We start from the raw sequence: 16,451 nt of genomic DNA on the forward strand, positions 1-16,451 counted from the left end.
GTACAAGTGTTACAAAATGTGCAAGTGAGACAAAAGGTATATGTGGTACAATGAGGACACCAACTCCAAAGTCGAGTCGATTACTGAATTAAACCTCACTGTGAGAGTCATTTAATTCAGATGACTCAAGTCACTCCGAGTCTTAGATATGGTAACTCAAGTCGAGTCAATTATTCGGGCTGAGTCAATAAGTCGGAGTTCCCCAAAATTAAATTCTCTTAAATTTATCTTTCTCTGTCTTACAGTGGCAAACACTCCGGAAATACCAAAGGGTGTCGGTGCATCAGACATGACGGCAGAATCGGTTGTGGTTGAGTGGGATGACGCAGATCGTGCTGTCTCATATGACGTCATTATTACTGAACTTTTGACCTCTATACCAACATTCTTCCAGTGAGTAAAAGTATCATTAATGTCATCTATCCTAGCATTTAGAATATGCTTAGAATGCAAGCATGAACTTTGTTAAGTCGTCTAATTTGAAAAGCAACAAACGCAAATTTGACACCATAGCTGATTGCGTCATCTGGGCCAGAAAGAAATTGAAAGTACCAAAATTATAGAAAATTTAAGTAAACGTTTTATGTTTGTTCAAATTTCAATGACAAAATGCATACCATGCTGAAAAGTGTACAATCGCTTCGCTTTAGAATTGAAACATCACATCATAATTATTTACAATTCGTGTTAATTAAATTAAGTATGGAACTATTTGAATACCTCTATAATAAACTGCCAGTTACTAGCTATTTGTGATATGGATATAGTTCATCAGAAGCATATGCATAAACTCTGCTGAGTTAAAGCCCTTACTGACCAGTGGTTAAGTGGACCACTCTGCGAGGGGCCTGTCCATCTTATCGTGCATAAATATACTAGCCATGAAAAACAGGATCATTTCGCTTCATAGCTAAGTCATCTATCCGACTTTCCTCTAACCGTAGCCTAGAAGATACTCATCCCGCATATTTATTTTCTTCAGGGATGTATCAAGTCCTTTCATTGCTACTGGGTTAGTGTTTGACACAAGGTACGCTGTAGCGGTCGTCTCAGTAGGAAATTTCGACAGATCAAGACCTTCAGGACAAGTTAGATTTAAAACTAGTAAGTATGAGCGTTTGGCAGGGTTGGGAGGACCCCAGTCATTGACTCCACTGAAATTTCACTCCATTTTCAATTTGAGTCGTCTAATCAAAATCAGATGGACTTGAATTGACACTTCGAGGTGTATTCTTTTTAAGTTGGGTTCCAATGGCAACCACTTGATAAAGCGACTTTGCCAGAGAAATGTGCAGAAAAATGTTCTGGCGATATGTGCTTAGTTCCCAGTTAGGGGTCCATAGTTTCTTCAACTAAACATTTCTTAATACAAAACACAAAACTTGACGAAGCTGAATTTCTTCTAGTGTTGTTTTGCAAGAGCACAGAATCCGACCCTTCTTTTTTCCCTTTTCATTTAACATTCCAATTTCAATTTACAGAAATCCCGAAGCCGGGAGATGTAAGAGTTATCAGAACGAGGTTTGTTGAAGAGAACGCAATCGGTTTGTTGTGGTCACCCGCTATCTACGCTGTTAGTTACACTATATCGGTGTCTTTGAATGGGAAACAAGTCCAGACACATAAGGAGATTCTTGGGAACTCGGTGAGTAGTTTATTATGCATCTTGTGTTCGCAAGAGTTTTAGTCTGCTTGCAGTTCGAGAAAGCTATTCTAGATATTTGTGAATTTTAATTACAATCAATTTCGCAACATTGAATAAATACCGTATATGCTTGTTTCTTGATTAAGGGCCCGTTTGAATAGCCGACCGTGTGAACAGAACATAAAAATAAGAAGCGCTTTTGTCACAGCGCTGTTGAATTTTAAGCGCTGGTAGATAACACTCACGCCTTAGGCGTCCAATTATAAAACAGATAGCATTGATTACGTAACACAGTGGTTCTTAAACTGGGCGGCGCGATGCCCAAGTGCTTATTTCAATATTGATAGGGCGTCGCAAAAAGTTTCTTCTTTTGCGGATTTGTATCTGCGGTGTGTAGTAATAGTCAAAATTTTCGTTATTCTCGTATAAATCATACCTGAGTACTGGAAATGACAGTATATTAATTATTGTAACGATCAATTTTATCCATATGTGAACTAACAAGCGCCTGTGCTTGAATAAGGGCCGATTTGAATAAGAGCCCGGTTAATGAGTTCAGTTAAAAAAATATGGGCGCGGGCTACAAAACGAGCAAATACGGTAATAAGAATTTTTTGGGGGTCGAGGCTCCACAACCAATTAGAGGTACAAAGTTTCTAGGATTCCAATTAGCCTCACACTTTACAGAAATTTTGGGAGAAATTTGACCTGGACTGTAAAAATTGTTAAATGAATATCGTCTTCACCTTTCTTGTTCAATCCTAAACATTGGCCAATCAGCAATAACTCATCATTCAATCTTAACCGCACACTATGCTTGACCTTATTTTGTACTTTTATAGATTCGAATTGAAAACTTGAAACCAGATAAAAACTACAAAGTGGGAGTGAAGCCGATTGGTTTGGAAAAAGATGAAGGAAACGAACAATACATTTACGTTACTACTCGTAAGTTGGTTAGAAAATGAATAGTGCATATGGGTCATTTTGCTAAATTCTGGCCAGACGAAACGTTACAGAAATATATTTATGTTGATGTGCGGCAAGACTCCTGAATCACTTAAAATTCTTCTTGTTGTTTGAAAAAATAGCTGCAAATAATGGACCAACATATTTGAAATTATGAGTATTTGGAGATGATTAAGGCCACTAGAATATTTACTTTTTTCTACAAATTCTCTTACAGTTCTATGGGCATGGGCGTGCCAAACTCGTCTACTGCCCGGGGCGAGTTTCTGATAATGCTGCCCCTTATACCTAACTTCTAAAATAATTTGGGTGATAAACAGATTATAGATGTCGTCATACACGAGAATAAATCAAATAAAGATCAATTGGGAAAGAAACGTTTGATTTAACTCGGACCGCATTTGCTTGTTTATTTATGCATCATTAGCATTGTTCTATAGTTTTAGATGATTTTGATACAATTTAAATACACATTTCACCGTAATGGTACCGATGAGCGACATTTGTGTCTATAGTTGCGAGCCATTCATTGCTCTTGTATTTAATTTGATATTGCATTTGAAGTTTTGTTTATTTAATGAAATAAATTTTTTGTAATCTCCAGTCCCCAGTAATTTTTAAGTTTTCTGCACGGACCCTTGGTGAAAATAGTTGAAAAGCCCTGAATGCCCTTATATTTAAGCATTACGTTTTTGCTGATGTAGATTGGAAGCATTTGCACGTGGTGTGCTTCCTCATTTCTTTCACTCCTCAGTATAAGCTTTCAGTAAATATATATGTAAAGAGCTATATTTTGGATTGCCTGCACAAAATATTACACCCTGAGTCAGTGGTTGGATTCAATTTTTTGTCAACGGTTTCCTTCACAAAAGTCTTATTTTTCAGCCGGTTCTATTACAAACATAACATTTACAGTAACCAGTAATGCTAACTGGTTCGCTGATCTCATAAAATTCTGTGAGACGGTTCTATAGAACCGGTGCGAACCGGCTGAATCTCACCACTGCCCTGAGTAGGTTGCAACATTTAGAGCGATATAGGTTACAATTTTTATTATATTCCCAGTTCCAACATCAGGCAGTGATGAAGATTACGATGAAAACATTAATGAGTTTGGAATCGATGAAAGCACGTTAGATGATGATGAACCCGAAGAACAGCCGGGGGATCCCGGAAAACTTACCAGCCCCGTAAGTTTGAATTCCCAATAATACTAATATTAAAAATGATCCTACCACAGTCGCCCAAACAATTTTTGATACATTAATCCCTTGGTCTATTTTTACACATTCTCTTTCTCCCAACTTTCGACGAACAAGCGAATGATGTTGGGACACATTCCAGCCCTGTGAGTTCGAATTCCTTGGTCAAAGTATCGACTCAATGGCATCGTCATGTGATGTCATCAAATTTTACTATTTTCCCTCAAATTAAAGTCAGACATATGCATTGCCAAATGACAAACCATATTAGAAAGTCAAAAAGTCTGACTTCTCTTCTCCTAAAAGTAGTAAAGTCAGAGATTTGGTTCTATCATTGACATCATCGAAAATGACATCTGAAATTTCGAATGTCTGCTTCAAAGTGAAATTAGAGACTTGTTCCACTATGTCAGGGGTGGGCAACCTTTTCTGGCTCGCGTGCTAAAATCGGCTCAATTTAACGCCAAATTTTTCTCGTGTGCCGCCAAAATTAAAAAAAAATGCTATGCTACTTTCAAAGCAAAATACACAATATTAAACTTTAAAAACAGGTACAGAGAGATTAAAGGCGCTTTCGCAACTGATCGAAACCTAAAGTATGATTTCTCGGCCACGACACCACCGTACAATCAATGACACACTTGTCAAACACCTGAGTAAGGGCCAATTGCCAAATAAATCGAATTTGCTTTGTATATTCAATAACCAAGCGGCTGCACTGGTAAAAATAACAAACCAACATATTTTCACCCAACCTGGTTAAAAATCCGATTCGTGTACTAGCGGGTCAGACACTGGTTTAGCCTGCAGTTACGCACGAATGAAAATAAAAGGTGTAAGGTCAATTACTCATTCGGATGTAGCAGGATCAAAAAAGCTATTGGCGCTCATAACACTCTTACTCAAATGCATTTACTAATACTGGTACCTGCCTACCAGCTGGAGAGGTGAAGTACGGCATGAATGTTTTACCGAGCAATTTTGGCACCGTTTGGACAATAAATGGTCGAGTTATTGCTGAAAATAAGGACATTTTGTCCAAAGTCAGGCCCTTTTGCGGTACCTACCGACCAGCACAAAATCCCCTTTCCAACTTTCAAATTCTAGTCACTTGTGCGCGCATGTTTGACAGAGATCAGGCGACCCCAGAAAATGAGCGGGGTCGCGACCCACAGTTTGGGAATCACTCGCATAGACGACCTATATTACGTAAGAATGTAGCCAAATGAATTCTGCGCTCTCTCGACATAATTTCTCGAGAGCTGACTTATTTGTACGCCATGATATATTTCCTTGTAGCCATATGTCATGAAAGGAAAAAAATAGTCTAAAAAAATTACGGATTATAAACAAACGATAATAAATAAACGAACCTCGAGTTTCATCAGATAATTCAGAGTCTCGAAACTTTTTTATTTAGAGAATGATTTCGTATCTGTGACTTCGCTCGCGTGCCGAATAAATGAATAAATGGGCTCGCGTGCCATGTTTGGCACGCGAACCAAGGGTTGCCCACCCCTGCACTATATGAACATCATCAAATGTGATGTCAGAAACTCTTGCCATTATCTCTTTAAAGTTAAGTCAAAGGCTGTCCGGATTTAGGCCGTCATTAGATATAACATAAATTCTAAAAAGCCAGAATCGTACACAATACTAATAATAAAGTTCCTGACCCAGTGGTTCCGAACTATTTGCGACAAATTCTTGGCATAGTTTTAAACTTTCCATTCCCCACACACTTCACTTAAAAACTTGTTTAAAAACTTTGTGTTTTTATTCAGTTTTTAACGGGACATTTGCCTGCGATGTGTGGAACATACATTTTAGACTTTATCAAGTTTTGATAGTTTTAACGTATATATGATTCACAATAATACTGAATTAGTAAGGAATATGGGTTATACTACACACAAATATAAAGTGAAAACATTTTAATTCTTTCCTGGGTAAGAATTTCTCCCCGGTAGGAAAACCGCTACCTTATTCAAAGCAAATGACTATCTTTGTATCTAATCTATATTTCCAGCGCTCCCCAAAGCCTGATTCATTGGAAGATGCCTTGTCCAAGCTGATCTCTGACATGATGGATTTACCAGAGTAAGTTTATTGCTTTTCATAGATTTTTTGAGGAAATTTGCTCAAAGTAAGGTCATGTGCACTCACTCGGAGGTCATAGAGACTCATAAATGAGCGGAAAAACGTGTACTCAATCAATCTGTGTGTGAATTTGCGAGCACTCACTCAGAAGTAAATAAGACTCATCTCTGAGAAAAGATACATACACTCACTCAGAAGTAAAGAAGACACATTTCTGAACAAAGTTACAGGCACTCACTCAGAAGTAAAAGAGATTCATCTCTGAGCAAAGTTACGGGCAATCATGCAAAAGTAAAAGAGACTCATTTCTGAGCAAAGTTATGCGCACTCACTCACAAGTAAAGAAAACTCATTTCTGAGCAAAGATGCACACACTCACTAAGAAGTAAAGAAGACTAATCTCTGAGCAAAGTTACGCACACTTAATATCTTAAGTAAAGGAGACTCATCTTCTAACAAAGTTACAGCACTCATTCAAAAGTACAAGAGACTCATCTCTGAGCAAAGTTACAGGCACTCATTCAGAAGTACAAGAGACTCATCTTTGAGCAAAGTTACACACACTCACTCAGAAGCAAAGGAGACTCATCTCTGAGCAAAATTACACACACTCACTCAGTAGTAAAATAGATTCGTTTCCGAACAAAGTTACACTCACTTACTCAGAGTTAAAAGAGATTCATCTCTGAGGCAAAGTTACACTTACACATTGAGTGGTAAATACTATCTCACTCAGATGTAAAGGAGATTCGTCTACGAGCAGAATAACACGTACTCACTCAAAGAGAGGCAATGCTGAACCTGAAGGATTTTGAAGTCCTTTCAAATTATAATAGCTCCTTGCATATAGGTAGTTGGTTGTGCAGTCTTTGTTCCCAGTTCAAAATTGTTCTATTTGCATGGTTTGGCTCTCGGGACCGCGGGTTTGAATCCCATTTGAGTTGACCATGTCCAAAGGAGGATATAGCTGTCGAACTAACAAATCAGAAATTCATCCTTTTTTTTTTCATTTAGCGATGAAATTACTAAAAGCAGCAGCGGAAAGGAAATCATCAAAGAATCCTCGATTTTCAGGAACCGTATCTGGAGAACCGTTGAAAGCATCAGAAGATTCGTAATGGGGCAAACTTTATTCCGTGAGTGTTGTAAAATCAGTCTTTATTTATGCCTGTGAATGTGATGAATTTCCAGGCTTGTCCATGGGACACTGTATTATTCCTATAAAAGTTAAAAATTCAAGGGCAAATATTGTAAAATCATGTAATTATGTTTGCAAATGTCTCAATTTGGAAGAACAGCAATACGTATTTCATTTTAGTATATCAAAAATAGTAATGGTTAGTGTTGGTGACACTCAGAAATAAAGTTTTTGAGTCATAAGTTTCCCTTGGTTCATATACCAATTCTAACTGAAATTCGGGTAAAAAAAATCAAAAACAATGCCATATAATCTTTTGGTTAATATTGGTTTGTAACGAATAACTTTCATATTGCCGCTAGATCACAAGCTAAAGCGGTAACATATATTCATAGGGGCTCCCGAAGTATGCGAACCAAGATGGCGAACATCGGAATGTAATATGTGTACTAGGTTAGGGTTAGGCCATAATTTTAGGTATAAATACTACGGGAGACTCTTGGCTAGTCTTCGAACTGATAATAGGACTAAAATAGGGAAAATTGGAAAAAAATTATCGCTTAACCCTAACCTGTTACCCATGTTACGTTCCGATGTCCGCCATCTTGGTTCGCATACCTCGGGAGCACCTATTCATATCATATAAGTACATCAGCACTCGGTATAAATTCTTTAAAAATCATGATCCATTATATCAATCAAGTGCACGGCATAAGTTCTTCATTTTATCTTCCGTACAGAACTGGCAGAACGGAAAAGCGACTTGTCCATTTTGCAACAAAGAAATTCAAAAGGTTCGTGAAGAGTTCGGTGAATATTCATAGGCATATGAGTGTGAAAACTGGGTGTAATTATGGGGTTTCACATAACTCCACCCTATATGAGAAATCTAGTACTGCATAGTTCGTAAAAACAACAGCAATGTTCCCCATGTGACATAAACCAGTGGTTCTCAACCTTCTTTCTCTCAAGGCCCATTTTCAGCGTCAAAAGAAGTCTCAGGCCAACAAAACTTTCAATAACAATTTTGATTGTCATAAAAAAGTTTTTTATTAATATAAATCATGTGGTCCATGACCATTACATGTACATTTATCAGCTTGGGAAGTTGAACTTCCAAACCTTACAGTCTTACACTTTCCTCAATTTCAGAAAACCTCAGGACCACATTGAGAAACACTGGTGTGAACTTCTAATCGCAGTTCCTCTCTTTTTTTCAAATAAACATAAACATAATATCTTTATCTCACAATCTTATCTCCTATTTATACAGAAGTTTCAGATCAAATGGATAAGCTGATAATACTGAGCAGACATATCAGAGATGACGGAAAGGAACTCGGCAGATCAGGAGCCAAGAAATTTGCGATGGAGATTGCTGGAATACTATCAACTATATTCCTGCAGGTATTTCTTCTTTTTTTACCAAAATATTGCATAATTTGACTTTAAACTATAGTTATAACAAAAATATGGTTGAAATATGGTTGAAATATGTTCTGGTTCCCGAAGTTCCTGTGTTATGAACTCTTTTAAATATTTTCCTGGAAGTTGTAAACCATTGTAAATGAAACTAGGGGTTATCGTAACACAGAGGTGGTCTTTACCTGGAACCTGAAAATGTTTTTCACCCGTTCACAGTAATTTAAGGCAGCGAGGACTAAGGCTTAACATAGGATATTTTAACCTGTGATACCAGCGTAAATGAGTCCAACATTTCAACCCCCAACCGTTCGTGTCCACATTAGCACTTATATCTGCCTATCTGTCTTTACACAGAGCAAAACTAGGTAATGGGTCAAAGCCTTCTTATATGGTGTGGCAAAAAAGAAAGAATTTTTCCATTTTTTTATTTATTTGTTTATTATCTTTGTTACCGAGTAACTGATTTTATGTCTCTTTTTTTCCCGATCTTATCATATCTCGGGGATTGTGTGTGTGTGTGTGCGTGCCCTAATTAGTTTTAACACTTTTGGGTGAGCGAACACATACTACTTCTTTTAGGAGAGGATAGGATTTACATATTTATCCCCGGGGAGAGGAAAACCGATAAAACGGCTTAATCATATGTCAAACCACGGCCTCTCGTCCAGTTACCAGTCTAGTTCGGGATGGGATTAGTGCGATCCCACACGGGTAATCAGAGATGCGGTGACGAGGGTATTCCTAACGCTTAGCACGATGCGCTACACCGCCGAGCTTTTTATCAATGACTTCCCATTTAAAATCTGTACGCTTCAAATCTTACTTGGAATTTAGTTTGCTCTCCCGATTCTATAATCATTTTTTTATCTATTACTTTATCGCTACTATGCTGGTTATGGAGTCGAAATAAACTTATACTTATATTTCCCAGACTCCTGAGACCGAAGGTATCAGTGCTGCAGATAAGGAAGACATTCAGGAAGAGATGGCCCCGATATTAGAAGATTTATTATTGGAAGTTATACTGGGTAAGCTGTACCACTTGCACCTTGTTGCACAACTGGACCCACATGCACCATTTTTGGGGGTTATAGACAGGGCTGCCATCAATATGAACCCAAAAATAAGGACATCGGGGAAACGAATAATAAGATAACAAAGCCGAAATGTAATAAACAAAATGTATTCATGCCACTGCGACCCGTGTCTAATCATGCGTTGCACTAGAACGAATGTGCTCCAGCAGTTCTTTATTCTTAGAAACTATCTGTTCCATTTCACTTCTGCGTTCACTTTCTCTTGTAGAATTCAATTGGATTAAAATTAGATTCACTACTGTATTTTGATTCAAGTAACATGAACTGATCTTTGCCGGTGGTCTATTGTTTTGTCATTGTGACAATTAATTTGCTGTTATTTTGTCATGAATGCGCGTAGCAATCAATGAGGTTCTGATATCATTTCTACCAAATAGATCATGCATATTAACCAATCTAAGAACCGGGTATAAGAACCTCTACCGCTGAAATAAGACAAAAAATAAGGACACATGTCAAAATAAGAAAGTTTCATAGAAATAAGGACAAAAATATTTTCTAATACAGGGGTCGCCAACCTACGGCCTGCGGAGCAATATAATCCGGCCCGCAACGCTTCACTGAATTATAGTAACAAAACAACTGTTTTGACGATTATATTCTTTACGTAACAGAATTTATTTTGAGACATGTGTAGACTACATTATATTATATCCTAACAAGTATATAATTCCCGTTTAATAAGCCAAAATTTTATTATAATTAGACGAATGGCAACAAAACGTCAAAAAGTTGATGCCGAGTCCAAATGGTGTAATGGCGCAGTAAATATTCAAATGATCAGTCTTCGCGCGTTGCTTGAAATTTAACGTCGGATCTGTGTGAAAAAATGTGATGCATTGGCCTTCCATTCGGGTTTTACCCGGCCAAAAATATGTGCGGCCTGCCAATGACTTGCAATCTTAAATTTTGACCCGCAAGCGATAAAAGGTTGCCGCCATCTGTTCTAAGACAAAGACCTTCAAAATAAGGATAAATCTTAGAAATAAGGAGGTTATGGCAGCCCTGGTAGATAGATATACTACTTTAGGCAAATGGTTAGGGTAAGCATATAAAAACTCTTTTGAGGTTTAATTTTTTATATCTCAAGAGAAAAAAGAAGGCTATAACAACATAACTTTATAGTTTGCATCAGGAATACCTAGTATCCTTAACAGGCAAATAAAGAAGACTTGCATACACTATCAGTAGAGGTTACATGAGACTAACTCCCAATGCTTACTCAATGCCTTTGCACTAGTAGATCTATATGGATATAATGCATAATGCTGTAGCAGGAATTAACATACCATACTATGCAATTCAAGAGTCCTTCTGCACACTAACACATATGTATTTATGTAATGTTTCATCTGACCAATATCAGATTTTCTCAGACAAGCAGTTCACAACAATTGTTGCATTATTTTTGTAAATTTTCCTCATAATCACATAAACTAACCATACTTTCCTTATTCTCGTTGTACCTCGCCATTGTATTTTTTATTGTTTCGAGGTTTTAATTGTATATTTTTGTTATTTTTGTATATTGTCCTATTACAACACAACTGTGTTTTAGACCAGCAAGGTATTGTACATGTATCACCCACTGATGTTATAATTAGTATAGAGAGGCCGATGATAATCATAGGGCGTACCATGACCGGTTAGCAGTTCATGTCGTGTATGGGATTAGTTGACCATGCATCTGTTTCAGATGGATTTGATATTGAAGGAAGCCGCAGTTGACCAGTGGTTATGTCAACCGGTATTCCCACACAGGATTCAAACCTGCAAACCCTCACAAAGTGATTAGAGTTTTGATGGCAAGCGTATTCCTAACATACCGTACATATATTCTATTTTCAGGTGAATTTGAGGTGAAAATTTCACTAGTGCAAGCAAGAAACATCGCGCTGACATGGTCCGGTAAAATACCTACAGATGAGATTGTTTTCAAAATTCGTGAAGTTGATTCCGACACGGTAAGAATTAATTTAGAATGGGAATATTTTATTAATTCTGCTGGTCACGCTTCAGTGTATCTTTTTCATAAAATGTGTCTAACACTGTTTTTTAAATTGTGCGGAGTTCTGAATCGGGCGTAAATTCTCACCCACTCTTGACCAATACTTGACCAGCACTGACCAATATGTGGTTCGTTGGCGTTCCTTAAAATGATAAGCCAGATGTAAATTTGGTATATATTCGTATGTCTCCTACTCTTAGCATGATATGCCTTGAAGCATACAAAATTAAACCTCGAACTCAGCGGTTCGCAACTCGAGGCTCTTGGTCTGCTAATGAGGTCACAGAACAGTTGGAAGGGTCAATGCTCGGCGCCAAACTGATTTCACTTTTTACAAGACGAGAAAACCCCCCTCGTTCTTCCTAGTCTCATTGCATGATAAGGGTATTTCACAGGGTGTTTCCACTTTATTGAGCATGAATTGTTTGAACATAATGGGATTTGGAATCTATCAACTGAAATATCACTATAAATACCACTAGGATGATAAACAGGGAGCCATGAGTGCTAAAAGCATTTGGAAGGGTGTCACGAGCCTTAATAGGTTGGGAACCACTTTTCCAACTAAACCTAAACTTCACTTATTCTTTCAGTTTTTGGAAAGCATCACTGTGGACAAAGACACTCCCGATGTCAAATTCCAGAAACTATCGCCGAACACCAACTATGAGATCTTCGTTGCAACGAGCGATGACACGAGGATTTTATATTCTGAAGAAACTACAACTAAACAAGGTCTATTTGTCGGTAAGGCTGGTTATATGTGTGGCTATGAAAAGGGCACTAGGTAAAGCACGCTTCCAGTTAAGGTTGCGTTGTTTTTTTAATCGTAAGGCTAACTTTTCAATTATTCTTCATTTTTTGTGGTACTTTTCCTCGAGCAAGACTCTACGAAACAAATGGTTTGTATTGTTCATCTATTGTAGAATGATTCTTTTTTTTCACGTTTCATTTACACAGGTTCCTAAGGTTTATCCATTTACTCATTTGCAAATTTCAAAAAAAAAAATTTTGTTTACATTTTCAATTCCACGGTTAACTACAGTGCCTTAAGACGAAAATGGTCTTGGAATATCATGATTTCAATACAGAACTGTGGATTTAATTGCCTGAAATTGACTGCGCTGACTTAAATCACGCAAGAGTGTTGAATTTTTTTCATCACTAATAATTTCACTTTTTAGTCCCTCCACCGCCACCGATCGCTCTCCGAATCCAATTTGCTGCTAGATCGTACATCACAGTGCGATGGAAAAAAGTAGTCAAAGAAAACACTGAGATCACCTACATTGTGAGATTGTATCGACCAAACGGAAAGAAAGTGATCGAACGGTTCAAGATGCAAAAAGCAACTTCTTTGTGAGTGAATTTATTTGTTCTATTTTTGCTCCGAATAAGGCCATGAATATGCATATAGCTAAATTGCAAAATGTACGAGGTTCTGAAAAGGACGCTCCTGAAGTATGTGAACCAAAATGGCGGACACCTGAACATATTATGTGTACCAGGTTAGGGTTAGGACTAAATATTATTCCAATTTTCCTTATTTTAGTTCTATTACGAGTTCGGGGACTAGCCAAATGACTCCCGTAGTATTTGTACCAGAAATTATGGCCTAACCCTAACCTGGTACACGTACTTCACTCCGGTGTCCGCCATCTTGATGCAAATACTACGGGAGTAAGCTTGGTTTTTACTCTGGCTTTGTACAAGTAGGTTTAGCCGAGACAGTCACGATTTTGACAGGCTGTCCCATCGTCCGTCTCAGACATGCAGCAAAAAACTACTACTTCGTGCATGATGATCAAGCAAGTGTCTGAATTTCATAAGCAAGTGGCTTTGTCAGTAGAGATAAGCAATTGAGAATTTAAAAGACTCGGATGCTGTACAAAGACAGTAATATGATTTTGCTCTTTTAAACGAGCAATGTGATGGAGAATTCTCATTATTTGAACAACTATAAAAATCAAAAAGAATCCGATATTCTGGATTCGATTTAGGTACTGATATTAATACACCAAAGTATCAGAATCCAGAGATAGCTCTGATTGAGGCTCTGAACTAGCAGATAGCAGGATTTTATGACATAAGAAATCTTGTGAAGATCTGATAGCCATTTCTACTCCAAACCGAGCTCAGTACAATAATCGGCTTACACGCAAAGAGCTACTCGATTGGTCATTGCCTTCCTAGACATATACCTTATATACGTACGGAGCTACCCATTTTTTGGAAGGATAGAAATTTGGTGCTCCCGAAGTATGCGAATCAAGATGGCGGACATCGGAACGTAACATGGGTAACAGGTTAGGGTTAGGCGATAATTTTTTTCCAATTTTCCTTATTTTAGTCCTATTATCAGTTCGAAGACTAGCCAAGAGCCTCCCGTGGTATTTATACCTAAAATTATGGCCTAACCCTAACCTAGTACACATATTACATTCCGATGTCTGCCATCTTGGTTCGCATACTTCGGGAGCCCCAGAAATTTTTTAGATTCAACATTTATTACCCAAATTAACTGCACCCTGGGTGAAAAGGGGAGAATGGGGTTTGGATCTGAAATATTTAATCTGTGATGCCAACGTGCTCAGCGCTCTAATTACCAGGCCAGCATACCATAATTACCATTTCAGACTGGCGGGACAAATTAGGATAAAAATCCTGATAAAATTTAATTTTAGTATTTTAGTCATGAATATATGTCAGGGAGTTTTAAGTCTTTTAAATTTCTCATTACAGAAATATCACAAAGTTGAAAAGAAAAACAAGTTATGATGTCACTGTGTCCTCTTATGACATCGGCGCGAAGAAACAATCAAAAGAAAGCCCAAGGCTTCGAATCCGAACCAAGTAGAATCTAACAATCTAGAACGAACAATAGACTCAAATGAAGCCTTAAATAGACTCAAACAAAACATTGAGCTGCCTCTGAGAAGAACACTTAGTCTCAAACAAACCTTTTTGTTTATAAAAGTTCTGCAAATTAGAAAATGTCAGTATTATATTCATGTAATTGCCATATTGAATTGTTAACGTTTTTTATTTCTTTCGACTATTCGAGATTTCTGAGGTGACCAAGTTTGAAGATAATAAATGGTGTATTTACGATCTCCTATCCTGAGGAAAGCAGTGTGACATCACACAAGCAAAATGTTACGTCATAATATAGTTGATGCCCAACAGAAGTCGCTGACAAAACAAGTGTATATATTATATATACTTGGTATCTATATAGTGGACAAATTAATGTATTCTTAACATCCAGTATAGGCGAGAGGGTTTTTATATTGAGCGATCAGTTCCATTTTGATAAAGCATTACTATATTTGTGAATTTAATATCTGCTTTTGACTTTCATTAAGGCATTGATACGGAAGGTAATGAAACGTCCCATTACACAATTTTGATTTTATTTTACAATATATAACACTAAAATTTGAAGTCACAATACAAAAACTATGATTTCATAATACAACGCATAATGTTGTTATATATAAAATGAATGAAGAATGATGTCATAATACATTGAATGTGACATCACAAAAACAATAACACGGTGATTGCTTTTCAAAGTATGTGAAGGCCATGGCCGGATGATTATCCCGTAGCCGTTTTATAGTCCTTCCTCTTTCTCTAGTCTCCATTAGCTATATATAAAGCTAAGACTTAGCTATTCATGTTAAGCACCTAAATTTTGGTTATTTTTGTATTATTGCTTATAAGAGTTATATATGTTATAATATATATAAGAATGCTGCCAAAGATATGTTTTCATATTTTGCCAAATAAATCATATTTTGTTCTTTTTTCATTGAAATAGTTTTATTTGTTGTCTTGTTTGGAGGCGTGGTGATGTCAATTCCGACAGTGCGAGGCATAACCGGGAGCAATCAACATATTGTCTCAAAATCAGGGCTAAATTTAGGTGGGAAATTGCTTTCCCGAGTAGGCAAGTTAAAGATAATACCCTTGGTTACTGGGCCGGAGATACAAATAATAACTAGCGTAAACAGCTAATGTACAACAAACAGCTTTTGATTGACTAGTATTTCTATGTCCATTCTTTGTTAAAGACACGACACGTTTCTTACTCATACGGATTGCAAACAATTTAGACTTACTTTGGTCAAGTCTCTCATGCAACAGAATTGTCGACTGATTTCAGTTTCTCCAGAATATTAAAAATTAAAAAAAAAATTTCTGCTTCTACAATACGTTTACAACGGCTACCTCGCATTCCTGTGAAATTGTCCTATTATCTGAAGGTCATATGGGCAGTCAGAATTCACAGAACGAAAAGTGATTTATGGTGTAATTTTGTTTGGCTGATCCAAATCCCGTTTAAGATCAAACAATTCATGCACAAGAAAGTGAAAATACTCTGTAAATAACCATATCAGGTAATGAAACTAGGAAAATCAGTAACGGAGATTCCTTGTGTCCAATCGAGGAAGCCAGAATATTCATAATAAATCCCTCTCTCAACTGAAGTTGACTGACTAGGTCAATATATCATAGCTGCCCCATTCTGTGGCGCGGCAGTGTGGCTCATCTTGATTACTTTGCGTGGGTTCGCAGGTTCGAATCCCATGCGGGGATGGTTATGTGCGAGAGGATTGCTGCAATCCTCGTCGTCGTAGAGTGGTTCACGTAACGGCTGGTCAGTTACGGCTTTCTCCACCATCAATCCATGCTTCCGAAAACAAATAACCAACTAATCCCATACCCGACATGGACTGGTAACCAGACGAGAGGCCGTGGTTCGCCATATAGTTCGTGGTTCGCCATATAGTTAAGTTGTCTTATCGAATTTCCTCTCCCTGCGATAAATATGTAAATCCTATCCTACATTTCATCAAATATA

The 16,451-nt window shown here is 37.4% G+C and overlaps 1 protein-coding gene across 1 annotated transcript in view; it reads left to right on the forward strand.

Moving 5' to 3' along the window:
• LOC120343167 (titin-like) overlaps positions 1-16,300 on the forward strand; it is a 123,188-nt gene extending 106,888 nt beyond the window's left edge. Inside the window, exons 117-130 of the mRNA XM_078110345.1 lie at positions 246-393; positions 983-1,104; positions 1,482-1,645; positions 2,488-2,593; positions 3,680-3,804; positions 5,846-5,916; positions 6,931-7,052; positions 7,795-7,848; positions 8,328-8,461; positions 9,411-9,507; positions 11,425-11,540; positions 12,178-12,331; positions 12,769-12,943; positions 14,327-16,300. Of these exons, the coding sequence (XP_077966471.1) occupies positions 246-393; positions 983-1,104; positions 1,482-1,645; positions 2,488-2,593; positions 3,680-3,804; positions 5,846-5,916; positions 6,931-7,052; positions 7,795-7,848; positions 8,328-8,461; positions 9,411-9,507; positions 11,425-11,540; positions 12,178-12,331; positions 12,769-12,943; positions 14,327-14,441 (1,703 nt within the window). The 3' untranslated portion in view covers positions 14,442-16,300. The remainder of the gene's footprint in view (positions 1-245; positions 394-982; positions 1,105-1,481; positions 1,646-2,487; positions 2,594-3,679; positions 3,805-5,845; positions 5,917-6,930; positions 7,053-7,794; positions 7,849-8,327; positions 8,462-9,410; positions 9,508-11,424; positions 11,541-12,177; positions 12,332-12,768; positions 12,944-14,326) is intronic.
• The last annotated feature ends 151 nt before the right edge of the window (positions 16,301-16,451 follow it).

This window comes from Styela clava, chromosome 3, assembly GCF_964204865.1.
Source record: "Styela clava chromosome 3, kaStyClav1.hap1.2, whole genome shotgun sequence".
Taxonomy (NCBI): Eukaryota; Metazoa; Chordata; class Ascidiacea; order Stolidobranchia; family Styelidae; genus Styela; species Styela clava.